Here is a 23393-nt window from a genome sequence, read left to right as displayed (position 1 = left end):
CAATTGTTTTGGGTAGAGACTTAGGCGTGGAGTTCCCAGGTCATTTGCCGTTTCCTTGTTTAACTTGGTGAGGAATAGCCAGGCGGTCTTCCACGGCGGCTGCACCGTTGTGTGTTCCCACCAGGATTGTGTGAGGCATCCAGTTTCTCTACATCCTCTCCAACGCTTGGAACTTTCCACTTGTGGTCATCGTCCTTGTTACTGTGGCCGTCCTCGTGGCTGTGAGGTGGTGACGGGGGCTTTGACTTGCCATTCCCTAAGGACATCGGGCATCTTCTCATGCACTTGTTGGCCATTTGTGTCTCTTCTTTGGGGCCAGGTCTACTCATTTTTTTCATTGGGTTGTCTTTTTGTCGCTGGATTGTAGAAGCTCTTTTGACATCCCGGGTGGTAGACGCTTACCAGATGCGTCCTTTGTGGATTTCTTCTCCCTTTCCGGGGGCTGCCTTTTCACCCCTTGATCGTGTCCTTTGCTGTACAAAAACTACTACTTTTGATGACAGCAAAGTTTTGATGACCGAAAATACCTGGACACTAGACTTTTTGAAATGAAGTGGGGGCTGGGGGGGGGGGGGGAGCGGCAGAGAAGTGCCAGTGGCCACACCTCATTGATTCTGAGGAGCGACTCTCTCCCGGGAGAGGAGACGGCAGGACAGACTGATGGAGTAGAGGACTGCCTCATTGTCACCAAGTCATGACAGGCTGACTCAGGGTCTGACCATCCCCTTCAAGCCTCCAGTGAGGGGAGAGCAAAGACAGCAGATTCTCTGGATCATTTCTAAATTTCATTCTCTATCACAGACTCCCTTGCTCCACTGCCGTAGGTCTAGTTTCTTTCCAACGTTTCCGCTCGGTGGGGACATCTATAAAGACACACTGCTGTGCTGCTGTTGTGACTCCTAGGCCTCTGTGAGGAGAACCTCCCACCTTCCTCCTTACTCTCTGATCCTGCAAGGACCCTCGACCAAGTCCTCTAAAGGGCAGGAAGCCACCCTCTGGAACATTGGTGAATTAGCACATTCTCCTCGTTGGGGGAGGGCTGGATAATGTTTCCAGCTAATCTCCTGCCTCTGGGCCAGCGATAAGAGATAAAAGCCAGATGGCATGCATGCCAGGAGGTGATCTTTCTTCACGCTGCTGCTCACAACGGTGTTTCTCAACACTTCTCTTTTCTTTTTTTAGCTTTTGCTGAAGCAATTTACTGAGAATGCACCTTGCTGCTTTTTCCTGCTGGAGATACTGATCACCATTTACTAGATTTTCTTGTTTGTATTTCATTTTGTTTTATCCTCTTTACGTGTTAGTTTTCAGTGAAGCCCTTCAATCACATGATTGAAGAAAAAAACCAGTTCAAAATGATAGATACTGAAAGGCAGTGATCTCCCATGCCACTCCACCCAAACCCAAATGTGACCTTTTAAAATTGTGTACATATTCAGCTATTTTGTGGCTTATCAATGTCAAAGCTTGTATACTGTCTCATCGTGGTGGATGATGAATACTCACTCCCCCACATCTTCTAATTCCCCTTCTTTTTGTAATGTTTATTTATTTTTGAGAGAGAGAGAGAGAGACAGAGTGAGAGAGGGGGAGGAGCAGAGAGAGAGGGAGAGAGGGAGAATCCAAAGCAGAGAGAGGGGAGGGAGAGAGAGAGAATCTAAAGCAGGCTCCAGGCTCTGAGCCATCAGCACAGAGCCCGATGCGGGGCTCCAACCCATGAACTGTGGGATCATGACCTGAGCCGAAGTCAGACGCTCAACGGACTAAGCCACCCAGGTGCCCCTTCCAATTTCCCTTTGCTTTCCTTTTTTAAATTAATCAACCTTTTCTTTTTATCATCCCCACAAAGAGGTTTCTTAGACATTTGTTTCTAATCACCCCCATGCAACTTTAATAGAATGGATGTGCCATATATTATTTATGTACTATGTGTATATCTGCACTTTATATATAAAAAATAGTAGTAGCCGTCCCCAAGAGCCATTATCACCCTCTTAGAATAATGCCTTAGTTAGAAAGGGAGTTGATGGGGCACCTGGGGGTCTCAGTCAGTTAGGCATCTGACTCTTGATTTTGGTTCAGGTCATGATCTCACAGTTTCATGAGATCAAGCCTCGCATCAGGCTCTGTGCTGGCAGCATGGGAGCCTGCTTGGGACTCTCTCTCTCTCTCTCTCTCTCTCTCTCTCTCTCTCTCTCTCTGCCCCTCCCCCACTCACACTGACTCTATCTCTCTCAAAAATAAATAAACTTTAAAAATTTTTCAGGAAAAGAAAGGAGGTGAGTGATGTCAGTGAGTATAGTAACATCTGACTAATTTGGGATAAGGCCAATCCGAATTAGCAAACGATCTAAATTATAGAATGGCATTTTTTATATTTTGTCAATATCAAGAAGTGAACCAGCACCTTAAGTCAACGTTGTAGATGTTTGAAACTTAAACCACCCGAGACGCCTGGGTGGCTCAGGGGGCGCCTTGGTGGCTCAGTCGGTTAAGCGTCCAACTCTCAGTTTCGAGTCAGGTTCTGATCTCACCATTTCGTGAGTTCGAGCCCTGTATCGGGCTCTGTACTGAAAGCGTGGAGCCTGCTTGGGATTCTCTCTCTCTCTCTCTCTCTCTCTCTCTCTCTCTCTGCCCCTCCCCTGCTCATGCTGTCTCTGTCTCTCTCAAAATAAATAAACTTTTAAAAAATGTTTTAGAAATTTAGAAACTTAAACCACTGAGCACCAAAACCATGCATCTTTTTAAGTGTTAGGTGCATCATGCACTTTGCAGCGTTCTTATCCGAAAGATACGAAATACAACGTCACCGCCTGCAGATGATTTAGGGTCCTCACCAGATTGCCCCGTGATGCACGCCAGCATATCCAGCCGGCCGGCACTGAGATACAGGGACTGGGTTCCGGATCGTGAGGGCTTCCGACTGCCCTCTTCTTAACCTCCGCACCTCCTTTCTTGTCCCAGCTACGCGCTCCACGGCAGTCCGTGTTCTTCCCTGAATAGCGCCCCCCGCCCTCCCATCGCAAAGTGCTGCCGAGAACCTGCGTTCTTTGTGTGTGTGGTTAAAAAGAGTAAATTATTAGGAGCAACGTCCCTTGGTTCTTCGCTCAAGAAAAAAAGAAATGCCTGGGCTTTGAGGGTTAGGGCTGACGAGCAGGGTTTTGTCCCAATGACTTCTGACCTCTGGGTCTAGATCGGGTGTGGGGACCGCAGCCGAGCCCCTCCCAGCACACGTCCCAACACCTGCCCGGCCAGGCCAGTCCGGCGCCGTCCCCTGATGCACAGCCCAGGCAGCCAGCCCGAGGAGGTGCCCTTCCGTCACCGAGGCTTTGCTGCTGTGGGTTTTCCCCACGAGGTCCTTGAGGCACACGGAGTCTGAGCCAGCGCTCAGAGCCGCCTGAAGGGTGAGACGATCCTGCCCGCCTGTGAAGTGCTCCGCAGCTTTCAAGATATTTAATCTCGTCTGAGTCCCTCAAAACTTCCGTGCGGGGGGCTCGGGTTGTGTTGCGGTCTCTTTTATGGGCGGAACGTGGAAGAGTAAACTAGATAGCTCAAAACCGCATGCCGATAGGTGAGCCTGCGATGCTTTAGGGGCCTTTGTTTGACCCAAGGTATCTTCAGCCTTCCTGCTCACCGTCTTGTTTATAACATATTTCACGAAATCAATGAAAGGCAGACTTCAGCTCATGTCTCGTATTTTAATTTTTTTTAATGTTATTTTATTTTAGAGAGAGAGAGAGAGAGAGAGAGCACGAGCAGGGGAGGGGCAGAGAGAGGGAGACACAGAATCCAGAGCAGGCTCCAGGCTCCCAGCTGTCAGCACAGAGCCCGACGCGGGGCTCGAACCCTCGAACCGTGAGATCAGGAGCTGAGCCGAGGTCAGACGGTCAACTGACTGAGCCCCCCAGGCGCCCCGCAGGTGTCGTATTTTAAACTAGTGGCTTCACCCAGATGAAGGGAGTGGAGAAGCAGCTGGGGTCACCTTCTTTGAGGAGCCCCGGGTTCTGGAAAATGGAAACCGTGTTTGGCCGCCCTAGGGGCTGAAGGCCTAGGTGGCCACCCTCTGTCTCCGGCCGAACGGGGGAGCTGATGAGGTCTTGACCCTTGCCAGTTGCCAAGGGTTTTGCACGTTCCTTTATCACTTTGGCCTTTCCAAGACATAATTCACAGAAAGAACTAGATGGAAAATCCAGATGCTTGGCCTCTATAATCTTTGGCGTCTAGTTTTTTTTTTTTTTTTTTAATTTTTTTTTTCAACATTTATTTTATTTTTGGGACAGAGAGAGACAGAGCATGAACGGGGGAGGGGCAGAGAGAGAGGGAGACACAGAATCGGAAGCAGGCTCCAGGCTCCGAGCCATCAGCCCAGAGCCTGACGCGGGGCTCGAACTCACGGACCGCGAGATCGTGACCTGGCTGAAGTCGGACGCTTAACCGACTGCGCCACCCAGGCGCCCCTGGCGTCTAGTTTTTGAGAGCCGTTACTCTTCAGTCCTTGAGCTCTGGGCTCACCCTGGCCCCTCTGAATGCTGCAGTTAGGAGCCGCTCTGGTCTCTGGCACCTTCACAGCCCTTGGCCTGGCAGAGAGACCCCCAGGGACTGCAAGGGCCACGAGGAGGGGTTAGGTAAGGCCCCCACTGTGGGGGGGAGGGGGCTCTGTCATTGGAAATCCAGAGGTAGGTGGGTCTCAGGGGGGATCGCTCCTGTGGGTATTCCAAGGACGGTCTGGCCCCGTGAGGACCCCCCCCCAAGGCCCCCCGATGCCCCCTGAAGACTTTAAGAACATCTAGGGATTCATACTTTTGGGTGCTGCCCTTGGGCATGCTAAAAATAATTACTGCCATTGTTTTTTCCACTTTTTCTGTACTCCCCCGTATTTTTCAAGTTGGCATTCCTGTTGTCACCGGGTTTTGACGTCACTGGTGTGAGTGGAACTATTCAGGCTGAGGGGGTTTGTCTTTACCCAAAAAATCAAGTTGGACTCCACTCGCACCGGAGTCTCCACACTCCTGCTCGTGGGGGCGGGGGTGAGGGGTGGCGGGCAGGAGGCACGGGGGCCTGAGTCACGGTGGGGCTGTCGCTCTCCAGGGCCTCCGCCTCATCAACAGCTCCGGGAGGGGACACGGAAGGCCCCGGTGAGGTGACATGGCAGCCTCACTCAGAGTCAAGTGCCACGGTGACCTTTAGAACTTTCCGTGAAACACGACCCAGTATTTTGCAACCGGCAGGAGGGTGTTAGCAAATATGTGCTCCCGCTCGGCTCCAGGGGGGGACCCGCTGCCCTCTTACATAATGGGATTTTGTTTGGCTCACGGCCCTTCAAGGGATCTGGGTGCTTTTCAGGTACTGTCACATGATCCTCGAAGGGTTCGGAGTCAATTTCCCATTGAAGTGTCCTTATTTACTCTTCCCACATCCCGACAGAGAAGAGGCGACCTGAGGACCTCAGTGCCCCTGAACGGGGGGCCCGGCGACCCCGCGTCTAGCCCCCCAGCCCCACCCCTGACCCTCTGGCGGGATCCTGGACACGTCATTTTCTCGGAGTCTCCATTTCTTTTTATATCTTAAATCGGATCGTGCGGGCTGGCCTCCTACCTCCCAGCGTGGTGGGGAAGTCCTGAGCATGGTGCTTTGGGAACGGTCTACACGCTCTGTTCTGATGAAAGGCGCCCTTAGCGGGGTGGGGCTCCTGGTGGCAGCCGGGCCCGTCCCCTGGCTGCTTCTGTCTGCACGGGGAGCTCATCCGGCGAGAGGGCGCGCTCAAGGGGCGCCATCTGGGCTGTGGGAACCCGTCTAAAAGGCATGAAGTGCCTTTAGTGAGGGCGGTCTTCAGACGCTCTCTCATCCGGGCCCCTTGTGGCCATTTCGGGGAATTGTTCGCAGCTGCACAGGACCCAGTACCCAAGTGGCTTCGGTGACAAGGGTTTTGGCCTTTAAAAAACTGTATTTTAATGTAATTGGAAATCCAGAGGTAGGTGGGCCTCGGGGACGGGGGGGAGGGGGGATCACTCCTGTGGGTATTCCAAGGACTGCCCGGCCCTGTGAGCACCCCCTCAGGGCCCCCTGCTGCCGCACCCCTATGTGTGTGTGGGGGGGAGGGGTGACGAGCAGAGGTCAGCATCAACCATGGTGTCCGCTGCAGAGAGAGCACAAGTCCTGCTTGGGGCCACCGCCGGCAGCCTGGAATGGGACCAAGTCATTGGGACGACGGGTGCCTCACGTCTTGGCACCTGCCCCCAGGCCGAGGGAACAAGGCCTCCCGGCTCACCAGCTGAGAGCTTCCAACGACTGAACTGGCTTATTACCTGCGTTGTGGGGCCACGAGGGTCACCGGAGGGGTCTTACACGTCGGAACTCTGTGAACGTGGTAACGCTCCCCGCACGGAGCGACAGCCGGCCCGGCACAGGGAAGGAGCGAGAGCTTCTGTTTGCTGGCCTCCTGGAGCAGTGGCGAGAGAGCACGGTCCTGCTGGCCTGTCTGCGGCCCCCGCGATGTCCCCTCTCCACCTCCCCTGCCTCCCCCAGGGCCTCTTGTCACCTCCGCACTCGGGCTTCTGAGTGGTGTGCAATATTCAGATGTGCAGAGACCAGCCCGCCCAGTAAAATGCACACATCGGGGTAAAGAGACCCCGTCCCCATGGTCATGCGGTGGCCCTCAGCCCTACCCTGAGGATGCGGCCGCAGGGCGAGTGCAGAGCTTTGGCTGACGGAGGGCAGGGACCCGTCAGCACAGCCCCCCTTGCCTCCAAGGGCATCGGTCGATGCCCCCCAGGTCAGGATATGCCCCCCCCGGGGGTGACCGAGGGCACAGGGCACAACGGGCTTCTGTTCCCGGGCCCACCTCCCTGCCCACGCGCCAGCCCGAAGAACTCATCCGCTCGGTACGATTCTGTTTCCCCCATCAGGTAAGATTCCCACGACCAGAGGCGTTCCGTACAGCTTCGGAGGGAAGAAACACACAGACACACAAAATAACAAAGCAGGCTCACGGTGTGCCCCGTCTCCAGGAAGCACCCTTCGGCACCTTTTTATTTTTCTGGCTGTCAGGTGTAGGTTTGTCGCCGAAAACCTAGAAGGACAGCAACAACAGAAATAAACGACACAGTTGGCAAGACCCGTACTTCCACCAGACCTCCCAGAACTCGCTCAGTGGTGATCCGGAGGCCTTGTTTGGCCAAGTGCGAAAACCCCTCTGCCCCAGTTGCCTGGTCCTATGCCAGGCTTCCGGGTGTAGCCCCAGCAAGTGATTTGTAAAGTAACATCTAGAAAGACACAGGTCCTTTAAAAATATATTTAAAAATTTTTTTTTTCCAACGTTTTTATTTATTTTTGGGACAGAGAGAGACAGAGCATGAACGGGGGAGGGGCAGAGAGAGAGGGAGACACAGAATCGGAAACAGGCTCCAGGCTCCGAGCCATCAGCCCAGAGCCTGACGCGGGGCTCGAACTCACGGACCGCGAGATCGTGACCTGGCTGAAGTCGGACGCTTAACCGACTGTGCCACCCAGGTGCCCCTAAAAATATATTTTAAAACACAGTACCAGGGGCGCCCCTGTGACTCAGTCTGTTGATCGTCCGACTTCGGCTCCGGTCATGATCTCACACTTCGTGGGTTTGAGCCCCGCGTCCGGCTCTGAGCTGACAGCTCGGAGCCTGGAGCCTGCTTGGGATTCTGCGTCTCCCCCATATGTGCGTGTGCGCTCTCTCTCGCTCTCTCTCTCTCTCTCTCTCTCTCTCTCTCTCTGTCAAAAATAAACACTAAAAAATTAAAAAAACTAAAAATCTTTAAAATACAGTTTCATCTTGGAAGCCATTAGTTCCCCTTTTTTTTTTTTTTTCCAGTCCTTCCCTTAGAAAAAAATCCCATCTGGAAAGGTTTCCATTGGAACATCTTCCCACTACCTGAATCACTCTGGCATAAAGGGGTTTTGCCCTGGTTTGTTTGAGACCGTCAGCTGATGGAAATGGTGAGGAAGGCAGAATTTTTCGTGCTCCCGTGAATGGGCGTCTCTCCCAGCCCCAGCCAGCATGCCGAAGGAAGGGTCCTTGGTCCCTTAACCAGCAGCGTGCACGCGTCCCCTCTCCCAGGGCACCGGCATCTACCTCTATTTGTGGAATAAACAGTGCTGTCCCCAGTTTAAGGAATTTCAGGCGCCTGTGAGTTGAACAGGAAGACCCCAGTGGTGAGTGAGCCAATTGTTACACTTCCAGAAATTCTGCAAGTCTGTCCATGCCGCACTGGTGCCTGGAAACGGGCCACTGTTGGGGCATTTGCACCACAGAACGTGCAGACCACAAACCAGTCGTCCCCCTGCCCCCCAGACTTGTGCCTGCTCATCATTTCCCAGGACACCACTGCTTCTGTTTTGGAAATCCGATGTCACCAAGCAGCCTTTTCCTCTGCCCCTGGGTGAAACTGACCCTGGGAAGAACATCTTGAGTGAGGTCCAAAGTGCGTGTTGGTGTAGGTAGGGTCTCTTTGGGGATTCGTGTCCATGTCAAGGCCGTCATGCTTGAAGTCACCTAGGGTTTCTGAAAGCTGCATTCAAACCTGCTCCCCAGCTCCCTCCATCCCAAGCTTTCCAGGACCCATCCCCCAGGACAGGGAGCTATGCTGGGCCAAACCCGTTTTTGCTGAATCAGACCAACTCCACCATTTCTTTCCAGAATATTCTGTCACTGTCTCATTAGCAGAACAGTAGCCCTGAATGATCTGGGTAAGGCTTTTCTTCTTTCTTCTTTGCCACATCCTTTAAGCCCCTCTACAAGGCATCAGACGTTCCCGCTGAGTGAGTTCAGGCAGTGTGGAGCCCAGAGCTGAGCACAGCAGCGAGCCTCGGCCTTGCAGCGCAGAGAAAGCAACAGGGCTCCCCGGTTCTCTGCTCAGCAACCTGCATGCATCTGTGGGAGAGGCGAGCAGGTCCGCGTTGTGTTTCCAAAGCATGGCACGCTCATGGGACAAGCCAGGTGTCCCAGACTCAGGCTGGTCCGTGTCACAGGCTGGACGGTGATGGGAATCGAGCCTTTCAAACGTGACCCTTCTCTCTTTCTCCTGTAAATTCTCCGGCCTAACGATCAAAAAGTGCAAGGGAGAAGAGAGAAATTTCCAAATCACTCCAGTCCGCTGTGGTCCTGTGTGGCCCGTAAGATTCAGCCCAGGGCACTGCCCAGACCCTTGTCTCACTGGTGGTGAATTTTCTTGTGCACGTGTATGACAAAGTTCGGGACGGTGCAAAGACGTAAATCTCGGAATCAGATAATGTGGGTTTTCCCAGCTTGTTAGTTGTGTGATCCGGGTCAAGACACCTCTCTGACTCGATTGTTCGTCTTTAAATAAAATGGTATTGGAGCACCCGGGTGGCTCAGTTGGTTAAGCGTCCAACTTGGGCTCAGGTCATGATCTCACGGTTCGTGGATTCACGGGCTCTGTGCTGACAGCTCAGAGCCAAGGAGCATATTTGGTCAAAAGGAAAATGAAAAGTTTTTGTCTAAGCCAGTACACCGTTCTTGTGCCATACGATAAAGAACGTAGCAAGCGATCACATTTCAGAGTTTAGCGACTACAAGTGAGCGAGTGCAAATTCGTGTGGAACATAAACAGTGACTGTGGCATGCCCGATGGTCCTGTGCCTCGTTTATGTGGCCACTCACTCATCGAGTGGTGATTAAACCTCTACCAAATGTACAGGACAGTTGCTGATGGAGGGGATTAGTGCTATGAATAATTCAAAGACATTCTTGTCCTCTAAGAACTATATTTTAATCAGTAAAATAATATACCCTGTTTGCCGAGCGCCTACCCCATGGCGGTTGGAGTGCTGGCTACCTCAGTTATTATTTTCTTTCGTCCTTCCCACAGTCCTGTGGGGCAGGCGTTATTAATACCATTTTATGTAAAAATTTTTTAAACGTTTATTTATTTTTGAGAGAGAGACAGAGTGCAAGCGGGGGAGGGGCAGAGAGAGAGGGAGGCAGAGAATCCGAAGCAGGCTCCGGGCTCTGAGTTGCCAACACAGAGCCTGATGCAGGGGCTCGAACCCACGAACCGTGAGATCATGACCTGAGCCGACATCAGAGGCTTAACCGACCGAGCCACCCAGGCGCCCCAATTTATTTTTTCTTTTCAAGTAATCTACACACCCAGCGTGGGGCTCGACCTCACGACCCTAAGATCAAGAGTTGCACGCTCCACCGACTGAGCCAGCCAGGCACCCCTGCTCTGTTGGTTTTTTTTGTTTGTTTTTTTGGGTTTTTTTTTTTTCAATCAGGAGAACATTTCGACTTCTGTGAGGAGCTGAATTGGTAAGATTAAAAAAAAAAAAAAAGGAAATCTCAGTGGGAAAAACCTACCTACTCAGTCTTTTTCAGAGTTTAATCACAGTGAGTGTGCGCTGCCATGTTTAGCAACAGAGATGATTCTCTCATGCCTTGGGGGACCCAGCTGGAGGGGGGGGGGGGGGTCTCGCGCCTTGTTTGGGGAGGCTGTGCTGGCCTGGCCTGGCCTCTCTCCTTTCCTCCAGACCCTCCAGCCCTCCAGGCCAACTCAAGCTTTCCCTTCCAAGCTGGGCCATGCATATTGCCCCTCTGGCTATTTGCGTTGATGTCACTCATTGTCCGTGCTGGCCACTCGCTGTTGAACGCATCCAGCTTTGTTTTGTTTTGTTTTGTTTTTTATGCAGTCACTATTGCTTTATGGATTATCATTGTCGTTTGCAAATTCCTTGAGGGCAAAACTATTTTGCTTGTTCATTCATGCATCCTTGCCACAAATATCTGATCACTTGTTTCTATCCATCAGTCCCGGGAGGAAAGAAAAGGCACACTGAACAGACATTAGAAGTGTAGACTTCTAGAAGTAGATGAAACCCTAATGGGATCGAGTCTTGTCGCGATTCACAGAGGGGGAAACTGAGGCCCAGAAATTGGAAGTAATGTCTCAAGATCGTGAAGCTGGTTAGTAACACATACTGTCACTTCCCTTTAATCTAGTGTAGATATCAGCAAAAAAAAAAAAAAAAAAAGAATTAATTTTTTAAATTAAAAAATTATTTTTCAGAATGCCTGGGTGGCTCAGGCAGTTAAGCATCCAACTCTTGGTTTCAGCTCAGGTCGCGATCTCACTGTGGGTTTGAGCCCCGTGTCGGGCTCTACGCTGACAGCGTGGAGTCTGCTTGGGGTTCTCTCTCTCCCTCCCTCTCTGCCCCTCCCTCCCTCTCCCTCTCTCCAGAGAAATAAATAAACATTTTTATAAAGATAAAAATTACTTTTCTGTCTTAGCTTTTTACAGCGGTTTTTAGTCACACAACACATAGAAAGTTTTTTTGTTGTGTTTTATTAGATCGGGGCTTGCCTTAGGAGTTAAGGAGATTAGAACTCTAGCCCTGCTTCTGCCGTTAGCTACAGGACCTTGGACCTTCCTGAGCCTCAACTTCCCCGTCTGTGATGGAAGCGGACGGACTAGATTCTGTCTAAAAGCTCTGTCGTGCCACAATTCTTGAGAAGCCCGGGCCTCAAGTTGTGCATTTGCTGAAGAACCTTCCCTTGAATTCCGGAGCCCCCCCTCCCCCCAGCCCCATCGCCCCACCTCACAGGTGGTCTTGTATCTTTCATCGAGCTGAAATAGATTCAGCTGATTCCCAGCCCAGGGACTTGTGGCTTCTCCACCGAGCAGCAGCCGGAGCCTCCTGACCCCGTGGAGCCCTGGAACACATGAATCAAAATAGTTGTGTGATGTCATGTCATAATGGGAATGTGCGCTGGCCAAGAATTGTCTGTACAGGGCGGTTTCCTTTTACAGTCTTTTTAAAGAGACATCTGCGGATCTGCACATGACGGGCGAGCCTGGGCTCCGTTTGCCTATTTAGTCTTCCCTCCTTCTCTGATTTTAAGGAGCAAAAAGTCCCGGAGTGTCTGAGCGCACAGCTGACCTCAACTACATAAACAAACCCGCGTCAGCGTCTTGCCTACTTAAGGACAGGGGCTGCTCCACCGCTGCGGCCGGAGGTGTGGCGGGGAGGACGGCTGAGCTCTCTCTCCGAGCCTCTGAGGAAGGACTGCAGTGGGCTTGCCCTGCGTGCCCTGTGGCCGCCGGCCCCGAGAGCGACCCGTGCCGTGCTGGGGTGAGGGCCCCGGGCTGTCGCTTGAGCACAAGCCGCGTCTCTAAGCTCTCGGTGGCTGTGCTGCTGGGTGGCCCGCACCTGCCGGCCGATACTGCAGCTCTCCCGGCCCCCCGGCATCTGGTGCTGACACAGGTTCTGCGGGCCTTGGTATGGTCACCTGCTGCTGCTCCTGTGGCCACCGCTACCCATGAAACGCTTCGGCAGTCTCAGGGGGAACAAGAAACACAAGGACCCAAACCGGAGCACGGAGAGGCGCCAGTCGGAGCCCCACGGCCTTTTCGGTAGGACGCTGCCCTTTGCCTGGTTTTCTGCCAGTCTGTGCTGTAGGCGGGGAAACCCCACGGCGTGGTGTGTGCGTGTGTGCGTGTGTGTGTGTGTGTGTGTGCACGCACAGCCTCCTGAGCGGTAGCTGTGTGCAGGTGTAATTGCCAGGCAGTAGTTAGAGGACTAGGTTGGCAGGTGTCTCCGTATTGATGGGAGTGCTTACCATGAACTGCCCGACGTTCCTCTGAGACCCCTTCCTGTGTCTCACCCCACCTGGCCCAATGAGGTTGGTGATCGATTGGATTGTCATTCATTTAGGCAAAACCCGCAGCTTGGGAGAAAGAAAGAATGGACTGGAACTGTTATTCTCGGCTATTAAGGATGAAATGCGTGTGTGCAGAGAAAACTCGTGTCGGGGGTCAACGGGATGGACCCTTCGCCCTATGGCTGAGCAATCGGACCAAGGGTTCATGTAGGAGGGGAAGGCACCTGCCTGATTCGTGTCCCCGGGGAGAGGGGTTTGCTTCGCCATCTCCCTGGCGTCTGGAACCTTCCACGGCTCCCCCACACACGGGGTTGGGACCAGTGTGACGGACTGGGTCATGAGGGGCAGCGTCTGTGATTCAGTACCTCCAGTGACCTGTGGATTTGGGGTCAGTTTTCCCTCCGGCTGGGTGGCGTGACAGGAATTCCAGAGCATTCTGAGCTCCCTGGAGGCGTGGCTAAGACCTGCCCATTCAAAATTAGATGGGACACTTCTTCATTTTAAGTTCCCGGTGGCCACGGCCTGTCTGATGCAGGGTGTTCCTGAGTACCCCACTGTGGGAGGGACCCCACGCACATCCTGGGGGTACCTGGGGTTCCTGAGTACCCCACTGTGGGAAAGGGCCCCACGCACATCCTGGGGGTAGTGAAGATGCCAATCCAATTGTACCAACTACTTCCAGAAAGCCTCTGGGGGGCCCAGTGCGAGGCTGGTGACCCTGGGGCGTGCGGGCAGAGGAAACAGCAACTCTGGAACCAGGGAGTTTTTGACCTTGTGGAGGAACGTAGGAATAGTGTCTGATCGGATGCTACCGTGGAGTTGGGTACGAACACGCCCGCCCTTGCCCCAGGGGGGAATGGCAGATGTCTTTGGACTTGATTCATAGACTGTGGTTTACAAAGAAGACTCTTGCCTTAAATAATAAAGTAATAAACACTCATTTACCTTAGAATTAAATCTGAACCCAATATTTAACTAAAAGTCTCGTTTTGCTAACGGGGAAGGGCAGGGCCATTATTAAAAGCCTCTTACTTGCCAGACCGTGGTTTCCCCTCCCGCATTTCAAATTTGGCTGTCATCGTGTCTCCTACGCTCCTGAGATCAAAAATTAGTATTTGCGTGTTGACCAAGTTTTATAAGCGCTCACGTGCACACGGCCGGCCCTGACCAGGGTCGGGGACATCGGGGCTCCCTCCAGAAGCTTCCTCTGGGGTTCAGGAAGCAGGCGGAGGCCACTCGAGGCGGCCAGAGCCCGGGCATCCAGGTTTGTGGTGTATCCTGTCTTTCCTTTTGTCACAGTCTCAGGGTGCGAGGAGCTGAGAGCAAGGCCAGGGGGCAGGTGTTGGCCCCTCAGACTATGCCGGGCGGGGGGACGGCGAACGAAGAAAAAACAGTCGGAGAGTGTCCACTGGGTGTCCCCTCACCCGCCTGTCAAGACTCCGCTTAACCTTCCCTTCCCTAAAGCCCGGTCACCCGTCCTGTGATCCCCTGGCTTCTTGGGGACAGGGATATGTCCCCAAAGCAGCCTTCTATCCCACGTCCTCACCACAGACTGGCTGGTTATGGGACGCATCGTTCCTGGTTGGTGAGTAGGGATCGCTTCAGGTTTTTTGTTTTTCTGCATTCCCTTTCAGCCGGTCCACTCCTTCCTACGGTGGCCAGGGAATTTTAGAGGAGGCCTCTTCTTTCTCCAGAAAGCTTCTGTGAGGGTCGTGGCGATGTTTGTCCTTTTCTTCCATTTTCCTCAAATCGAGCACGCGCAGGTGGCTGGTGTGGGCTCCTCCCTCTCCGTGGCCGGGCCGTACCGTCCCAGGAGCCACGGACTTGTCCACGGAGACACATCCTTGCTGCACACACGTGCAGGTGCACACACTCACACGCAGCTGTCCCCACGGCCTCCTGAACAACTGACAGAGAAGGAGAGTCAGGCCACGGCCAACCGGCCGTTACAGAGCCTGGAGGGCAATCGTATTCGCCTGGATGGCATTTTCCTTCGGAAGTACGTGGCTCTCGTCGGGCTTTTGAACACTTCAAGGCTTGTGATAAGGCACCCTTGAAGGTTCGGGTTCACGAAAAGCTCATCCCTTCAAACCCCCTCAGAGTTTAGTATCTGCCCAGATCCCCTGCAAAGCTAAGCAGATGCCTCAGATTTTCATGCTCCGTGTGATACGTGAGTGATGATGTCGACTTCAGCCTTTTCTTGCAGCCTCTTTGGTCAACAGACATCCAGGTTATGTTGACAAAGAGCATGTCGCAATGCGAATAAAAAATGCAAAAGGAAGATTAGGAAAGTATTATGCTCATCAGATAAAAGAGGGCTGGCCGCAGTAATTTTTCTCCCCTCTGCAATTAGAGGGGACTAATTAAAAGAGGTAGGGCGGGCGCCTGGGTGGCTCAGTCGGTTGGGCATCCGACTTCGGCTCGGGTGGTGATCTCGCAGTCTGTGAGTTCGAGCCCCGCGTCGGGCTCTGCGCTGATGGCTCGGAGCCTGGAGCCTGCTTCGGATTCTGTGTCTCCCTCTCTCTCTCTCTGCCCCTCCCCCACTCATGCTCTTTCAAAAATAAAAATAAAAACCATAAAAAAAAAAAAAGATAGATGTACCTGGAGTCTTAAGAGACCCCTTCTGGGGACCGCACTGGAGACAGGAAGTGTGTCAGGAAGCTGGCACTCCGTCCCCATCCGGGAGGCGTCTAAGTAACACCGAAGACCGAAACCTCTTTCTGGTGGGTCTTTGCTTTACAGCGAGCTTCCCCTTCCCATGACCCTCCTCGGGATAAGTATGACCACTTCTGGAGCAAAACTTCAGGGTTCCTCATGCCCAGGTCCCCTCGTCACCCCACACTGCCTGGCCCAGCTTGTCCTCTGTGTGTGCAGGCAGGTCGCACAGCCAGGCATGGTGCTGGGGGGAAGTGTCCCTGGCTCTCTGCCTCAAAGCAGCGGGCCTGGCCGGAAAGTGACATCTGTGGTTCGTCCTGCCTCCCCCAGCTGTCCCCCTCTGCTCCCTGCCTGTCCCTCATGCTCTTCGCGTGATCGCGGTTGCTCGGAAAGACCCCAGTGTCCATTCAGTGTCTTGTTCAGATACTGGTACTTCCCTCTCCCTAACGGAAAATTGCAAGCGTGTAGAGACGTCGGGAGAACGGCATCACATAGCCGTGTTCAAGTTCAGCAGCGCCCAGTGCTCTGCCAATCCCACCAGCGTCTGGGGGCACGGTGGTGAGCAAGACACACGCCACCCTCACCGAGGCAGACACCTGAGATGGTTTTTTTTTTTAATTGTGGTCAAATAAAACTTAGCGCCCTACCCGCCTTGAGGTGCACGGTGCAGTGGCATTCATCCCTGTCTGTCTCCGGAGCTTTCCGTCATTCCCAGCTGAAACTCTGCACCCGTGAAACAACACTTCCCCGTCCACGCTCCCCGGCCCCTGGCCCCCACCTTTCGACTTTCCGTCTCTCGGAATTGACCGCCTAGGGGCCTCATGCAAGTGGAACCACCCAGTGTTTGGCTTGTGCGGTGGTGAGCGTTGTGGAGGAAGAGGCAGGATGAGGGGTCGGCCGCCTGGGGGTTGGGGGGGGAGCTGTTCCCCTGCCAAGGCTTGGGGAAGTGGGCCGTGCAGGTCCCTGAGGTCAGGGGGACACCCTTGCCGGGTTCCAGGAGCAGCAAGAGGTCCGTGTGGGGACTGCAGGAAGCAGAGTCAGGCGCTCAGCTGGAGACCAGGCGGGCAGGTGAGCTCAGCGGCCAGCATGGTCCCCTCCCTGTGGGCGCGTGAACTTGGGGCTGAACTTGCAGTGAATGGAACACCCGGGGGGGTCTTGAGAAGAGCACTGCTGGGCCCTGAGGGCTGGGGCCGCCCCCAAGGGGACTCGAGCCCGTGTCCCCACCCTGCCTCTCCGTGGGCCTGGTGGCCCCCACCCCCCGGCACCTGCTGGCCGTGCGCTCACACAGAAGACTCCCGGACACGCAGGATCTCATCTGCAGGGCTGGGCGCACCGGGGGGATGGCAGACTCTTGCAGGCAGGGGTGGGGCGTTGAGCGTCACGGAGGGCATTTCCTCGTGTTCCTCGGAGCCGTGCAGAGTTTAGGAGTTCTCAGCTCAGCTAGAAGTCAAGAGAGGGAGGCCTGGCTCACCGGCCCCCGTCCGTCCCACCCTCTCCGTTGCTCTCCCGCCCTTCTGTACGCAGCCGTCCCCAAACGCGGCTCAGCGGTCCCTGGACGCGGGCCCCGGGTAGACGACAGGTGGAAGGCATAGCCCGGATGAGGGCTTCCTGGGAAAAATCTCAGTTAAGCACTTCCGGATTATTCCCTTCTGCGGGCTTCCTGGATCCCTCGGCCACCGCCCAGCAGGCCGGCAGGAGGCAGGGCAGCCCTGGGTGTGCGTTGCCTCGGGCAGTGTGTTCACCCTCTCTGTGCCTCAACTTCCCATCTGTGCCCTGCCGGCTCCAGGGTTGAGTGAGGAGGACTCGGGGGAGACTGTGGTGGCCGGGGCTGTCACTGTCCACGCCCCTTCCCTCGTCTGCCCCAGCAGGACAGAGGGGAGTGTCCCAGCAACAGGCAGAGTGACAGCAGTGACAGTGAAATGGGTGCTTGTGGCGGGTGGCTCGTGGGCTCTGAGAGGTTAGGCGGCTATAAGCAGTGTGTTTGCGGGGGCTTTTGTCCTCCAGGGAGCCCTGGTCTGCACAGAGAACGCGGATCCCGCACAAACGATGCCGGTACCGTGGACATGTGATGGGCGTGAATGGACAGTAGGACAAGATCACAGAGCCAGGGGAGGGCAGAGAGAAATAGAAGAAAGACTCAGGGAAGGGGCTGGACTTAAGCACAGTGACTCTGGACAGTGATGGAGAAGCTTCCTGTGATTCACTGACTCGGCTCGGGGCTGGAATGCCGGGTTGGGGTCACACAACTGCTGCTCTGTCATCCAGACCCTTCCAGAAGGACCGCCCCCCCACCAGGGTGGGTCTAAGGGCCCCCTTGGCACCTGAAAGCATCGTGTGGGCTTCCTGCCTCTAGATGAGATGAGAACATCGTACATTTACGGGTGCCTGGGTGGCTCGGTCCGTTAAGCGTCTGACTCTTGGTTTCGGCTCAGGTCGTGATCTCAGGGTTTCGTGAGTTCGAGCCCTGCATCGGGCTCTGTGCTGGTGGTGCAGAGCCTGCTTGGGATTCTCTCTCTCTCTCTCTCTCTCTTTCTCTCTCTCTCTCTCTCTCTCTCTCTCTCTGCCCTTCCCCTACTCATGCTGTCTCTATCTCCCTCAAATGAACTTAAAAATTAAAAAATGCGGTACATTTAAAGAGCAGCACGAACTCCGTCCGCAAGTAATAATTTGCCTTTGATGATGGAGAAGAAAAAACATACAAGGTGTGAGTACTCAAGAACAAATCAACAGGGATGTTCCCTGATCATCACAATGGCTTCTGGTCCCACTGTGTCCCTGGGCCCAGGCTGTGGCCCTGGGACTGCTGGCCTCCACAGGTACCTCATGACAGTGGTGGTGGTCCAGGGTTTAAGTCCCTAGGAGGGAGTGTGTCCCCTCCTGGTTAGGACCCAGGTCAGACTTGTGCTTGGCCTTGCAGAGTCCAGTGAGAACAGTGCCCCCGGAGCTATGGAGTGCGTGCGGTGAGGTGGGGTGGGAAAACCCCAAAAAACCCTGGGTGGGAAAAATGAACTACTGGGACCTCATCAAGATAAAAAGCGTCTGCACAGTGAAGGAAACCGTCAAAAACAGCAAAAGGCAACCTACAGGATGGGAGAAGATATTCGCTGATAACGTATCTAATGAAGGGTTAGCATCCAAAATCTATGAAGAACTTATCAAACTCGATACCCAAAAAACCAAATAATCCAGGTAAGAAATGGGCAGAAGACATGAATAGACCTTTTTCCAAAGCAGACATCTAGATGGCCAATAGACACATGAAAAGATGCTCAACATGATTACCCATCTGAGAAATCTAATCAAAACTATGATGAGATACCACCTCTCGCCTGTCAGAATGGCTAAAATTAACAACTCCGGCAACAACAGATGCGGGTGAGGGTGTGCAGAAAAGGGAACCCTTTTGCAGTGTTGGTGGGAATGCAAACTGGTGCAGCCGCTCTGGAAAACAGTATGGAGGTGCCTCGAAAAGTTAAAAATAGAACTACCCTACGACCCAGCAATTGCACTACTAGGCATTTATCCAAAGAATACAAGGTACAGATCCGAAGGGGCACGTGCACCCCATGTTTATAGCAGCGCTATCAACAATAGCCAAATTCTGGAAAGATCCCAAATGTCCATCGGCCGATGAATGGATAAAGAACATGTGGGGTGTGTGTGTGTGTGTGTGTGTGTGTGTGTGTGTGTGTATACATATATGATGGAATATTACTGTACGATCAAAAAGAATGAAATCTTGCCATTTGTAACAATGTGGATGGAGCCAGAATGTGCTATATGCTAAGTGAAATAATTCGGTCAGAGAAAGACAAATACGATTTCACTCCTAGGCGGAATTTAAGAAACAAAACGGATGAACAGATGGGAGGGAGGGGAAAAAAAGAGAGTGGGCAACAAACCATAAGTGACTTTTTTTTTTTTAATGTTCATTTTGAGAGTGTGTGTGCACGGGCAACTGGGGAAGGGCAGGGAGAGAGGGAGAGAGAATCCCAAGCAGGCTCCACACTGTGCAGTGGCACCCGATGTGGGGCCCGATCCCACGATCCGTGAGATCGTGACCTGAGCTGAAATCAAGAGTCAGACGCTTACCCGGATAAGCCACGAAAGTGACCCAAGGGACGCTTAAATATAGAGAACAAACTGACGGTTGATGGAGGGAGGTGGGGGATGGGTTGAATAGGTGATGGGGTATTAAGGAGGGCACTTGTTGGGATGAGCCCTGTGTGTAAGTGATGAATTCTCCTGCAACCAACGTTGCGTTGTATAGTAACTAGAATTTAAAGAAGAACTTGAAAAAAGAAAGAGCAAAGGAAGAAAAGAGAAAAAAAGAAAAGAAAGGAACAGAAAAGAAAAAGAAAGAACACACACCTGGCTCTGGACGTAGGCCTACACATTCCCGTCCGGGACTCCAGAGCAAGAGTGCTGCTGACGAGGAGGTGGAAGTTTCACAGCAGATTCAGAAGCGAGTTTCGGTAACTCCAAGAACCAAGATACTTGGCCGAGCCCCCACGCTGGGCTGAAAGACCTAACACAAAGCAGAGGTTTCATCAAGGAACAGCAACTAAGGGATAAAGCGCCTAGGACCCGGCCTCACCTACATTCAACACCCCCATAGCTTTCGTGTCTATAAACCTAATCCCTTGTGGCCCCTTCCTCCTAGAAACTCAGCGTCGCGGGGACACAACGCTCGACAACGAGAAAACAATACGCCCGAGCGCAGAACTCTGAGCTGCGGACGGGCAGGCCCGGTGGCACCGTCTGTAGTCAGTTCCCCGGGCAAGTGAGGATCCTGGGAAACTGTTTCCGTACAGGTGCATTTCAGCAGGCAGCTTCTGAGAAATTCTCTGCTCGTCGGAACGATGCATGCTTCCCTTGAAGCTTTTCTGTGGGCAGTTTATTGCGTCTATATAGATACTGGGAAACCTTTGATTGTCTGCGGGTCCAGAGCAAAGGAGGAGAAAGGGAAATGCCTGGTATAGACATGGGGAGGTAGGTCTTAACATGGAGGTTTTGTTATCATTCAGGTTTAGTGAGGCTGACCGTCGAGTCTGGGGACCCTGCCTCAAATACTTTGTTGTCCGCAGCCCCCGAGATGAGGGCCACAGGTACCGTGCAGAGCCGTGAAGGGACGAGGCAGGTGGGCCAGGAGGCAGAAGGCCGCCTGGTGGCGGGGAGAGGATGGCCAGGAGCCTTTATTATGTTTCGGTGGGAAAGGCAAAGCCGGACAGGGTCAGCACGTCTGAAATTGGCGGATTCGAATAATCCCAGCAGGCTGTGGGGTATCGGGGTATCAGCAGTCTCTAGTGTGTGGTCCCCGGCCCCCCTTCCACCATGGTTAGGGCATGGGGAAGGGATTCTGAGTCTGGCTTCCCGGATAGGTTGGTTTGCGTGTGAAAGGCATGCTCTCTCTAAGGATTGGCCACCCTGGGAGGGGCGGTCTCTCCCCAGGCCGCGAGGACCCCCGATGCCAGAACAGGGACCCAGAAAATAAGACCGTTCACACTAGAGGTCACTGCCATACTTCTGATTCTCTTTACCTTTACCTTCCAAGCGTTTTCAAGTCTGCAGGGTGAGAGTCTGCCTTCCTTGAGAGCTGAGTCTCCAGGATGCAGGGCCTGGCGGGGAGGGGCTTGTGCCCCCCCCAAATCTAGACACCCTGGCTTCCCCGGGCCTCAGGTGCCCAGCCGGTCAGGCTTCTCCTTGTGTTACTTCTCCCTTCCCTTTCGAGGGCACCATCTTTCAAGCCTGGGGCACATCTCTGGCACCTGCAGACGGAGGGGAAGGGCTGTCTGTCCCCGATGGGGTTTCTTCAGGCCACAGAAAGTGCCGTGTGAGTGTCTGTGGGCAAGCACGCCGTGCCTGCCGTCTCGCCCGTTGTCGTAGACGATATTCCATGAAACGATCGCGGGCCCGCTGGATGTTTTGTGGCCACTTTGCATGGAGCCTGGGGCTCGCCTAACCACGGCCTTATTTCTGGAAGAAAGCGACAGGAAGGCGTGGCCAGACCAACACAGGGGCTCGTGGAGGACCCGGCACCACCCTGGGGGCCCCAGGAGGTGCGGAACAGACGGTTGGCTTCCATTTTGCGGTCTCCTTGAACCTCCCCTGGCGCCCTACTCCCACCTGCTCCCACTCCCTCCGCCCGGCCGCGCTCTCTGCCCGGTTCTCTAACCCTCCCTCGGCCTCCAAGATGGGCCTCGTCGACTCTCCCCAGGATTGCCTCCCACTCAGTCTCCCTGGGTCGCTCCGTTAACCTCCGGCCACGGCGTGTGGGTCTTGGGTGCTGAAGACGCGGTGGTGACACCTATAGACATCGAGCCGACGCGCTCAAATGGGTCATAAAAGTGAGTGATGCGAGATGATAAAAAGCAAAGGGTCAGCTGAGGTTTTTGTCGGAAGGATCTGATTTCGATGTGGGGGATGGGGGGCCGGTGGGGGGGAGGCTGCTCTGGGCGGATCACCAGCTGGGGGGTCTGGGGCAGGGGCGCGGGAAGGGGTCCAGGCAGGAGAACGAGGCAAAGGTCTGGGGCCGGCAGGGCCGGGCGTGTCACAGGCACTTAGCAGGGTCGCCCAGAGCTCAGGGGAACGACACGGGTGTCTCAGCGCCCGGAAGGTCGTCCTCCGTGGCCCCCACCCAGCACAGAGCCCCTGGAACACGTTCTGGAAACTCGGTGGCCGTTGCTCGGCCCTCCCATTCCTGACGTTCCTGCCGGCATCCGTGGGCCTCAGGCCCACGGATCCAACCTGGAAAAGCAGGTTTTCTCCCAAACAAGGAACAAGGGGTATCTCTGCCGGAGGTTTCCATTGTGCGACTTTGGGGGCCCTGACCCACCTCCGCATCGTGTGGGTCGGCTGAGGGTGGCCGGTCCAGGTGACAGTGGCCCCTGGGGAGTTGGCTCTTATTCCAGGCCGGTACAGAAGACCCCGCCAGGAGGCCCCGAGAGTGACTTCTCGGGGTCACGTGGCCCGGCTGCACGCTGTGTCCAGAAGATAAGCTAAAGAGGACGGGGCTGAGTGTGTTTTTCCCCTTGCGGGAAACGCCCTCCTTGCCCTGCTCGCCCAGGCCCACCAGCCTCTCGGGGGTTTTCCACAGAATCTCCCCCGACCGCTCCAGGACCGGCCACCGTCCCACTCACATTTGCCAAGGGGACAGGAACCCAGCGCGCGGTATCTGGTTGGTCTGCTCGGGCCCACTCGCTAAACTCCTCGGGTGTGGAGACTGCGTCTCGTTCTCTCTCTGCCGGTGACAGACCTCTGATTGTGACCCACGCTCGTGAGCCACCTTCCTCCGTGACAGGACCCCCGGTTCTCATGCTGTGGCCTGCATGGGGCTCAAGGGGGCATACGAGCAAGCTATGCAGTGAACTATAAGGGGCAATGTTGTTTAGACTTATGGAAAAGATTCTTGAAGGAGGGGAAAGGTGTGTCCCCATTGATCCCCTATTCCTTCCCCCTGCCTTGAAGGCAGCATGTGATGACTGGGGCTCCAGCAGCCATCTTGGACCCTAAGGTGATTGCTGGGGACGGAAAACACACCCTGAGGAGAGTGGAGACTAGAGACAGCGGCGTGGGTTAACGTTGTGACGCTGCCTTAGCGGCTCCGGGCTGCTTACCTGACAGGCGTCCTTTGTGCGAAAGCAGAATAAACCTCTCTCTTCCCGAAACCACTGTTATTTTGGATTTTCCTATGAAATGAGAGCAAACGAAATCCTCACTGATGCCAAGTTCCTCGCACGGAACTTGCCCCATACTGGGCACTGGGTAATGACGTGAGGACCAAGGAAGTGATCTGTGAGCTCCTCCCCAGGTGCGGCTTTTGCAGACTGAGGCTACTGAGTCTCGGTGGGTGGGGCTGCCCAGGCGGGGACGAGGGCCCGGTCTCCGAGGACATCCCACTGAAGTTTGTCCAGCTCCGTATTCCCTAAAGCTGTGTGTCCACTGTATACAAGGAGACTCACTCTAAGAAAACGCTGATATTCTAAATTTACACTAAAAAAAAAAAATTGGACTGGATGGGGCGCCCAGGCGGCTCAGGCCTTAAGCGTCCGACTTTGGCTCAGGTCATGATCTCACGGTTCGTGAGTTC

The 23393-nt window shown here is 54.1% G+C and overlaps 1 protein-coding gene across 8 annotated transcripts in view; it reads left to right on the top strand.

Annotated features, from left to right (window-relative positions):
• PRKAG2 (protein kinase AMP-activated non-catalytic subunit gamma 2) overlaps positions 1-23393 on the top strand; it is a 262042-nt gene that overhangs the window by 99394 nt on the left and 139255 nt on the right. Inside the window, exon 1 of one of the 8 annotated variants that reach the window (XM_047849315.1) lies at positions 12293-12401. The exons of the other annotated variants lie outside the window; for them this stretch is intronic. Coding sequence (XP_047705271.1) covers positions 12308-12401 — 94 coding nt within the window. The 5' untranslated portion in view covers positions 12293-12307. Of the gene's footprint in view, positions 1-12292; positions 12402-23393 lie in introns of those variants that run through there. 8 annotated transcript variants of the gene reach the window in all.

This window comes from Prionailurus viverrinus, chromosome A2, assembly GCF_022837055.1.
Source record: "Prionailurus viverrinus isolate Anna chromosome A2, UM_Priviv_1.0, whole genome shotgun sequence".
NCBI classification, from domain to species: domain Eukaryota; kingdom Metazoa; phylum Chordata; class Mammalia; order Carnivora; family Felidae; genus Prionailurus; species Prionailurus viverrinus.
Note: the sequence above shows the minus strand (reverse complement) of the source record. Positions and strands in the feature narration are given on the sequence as shown.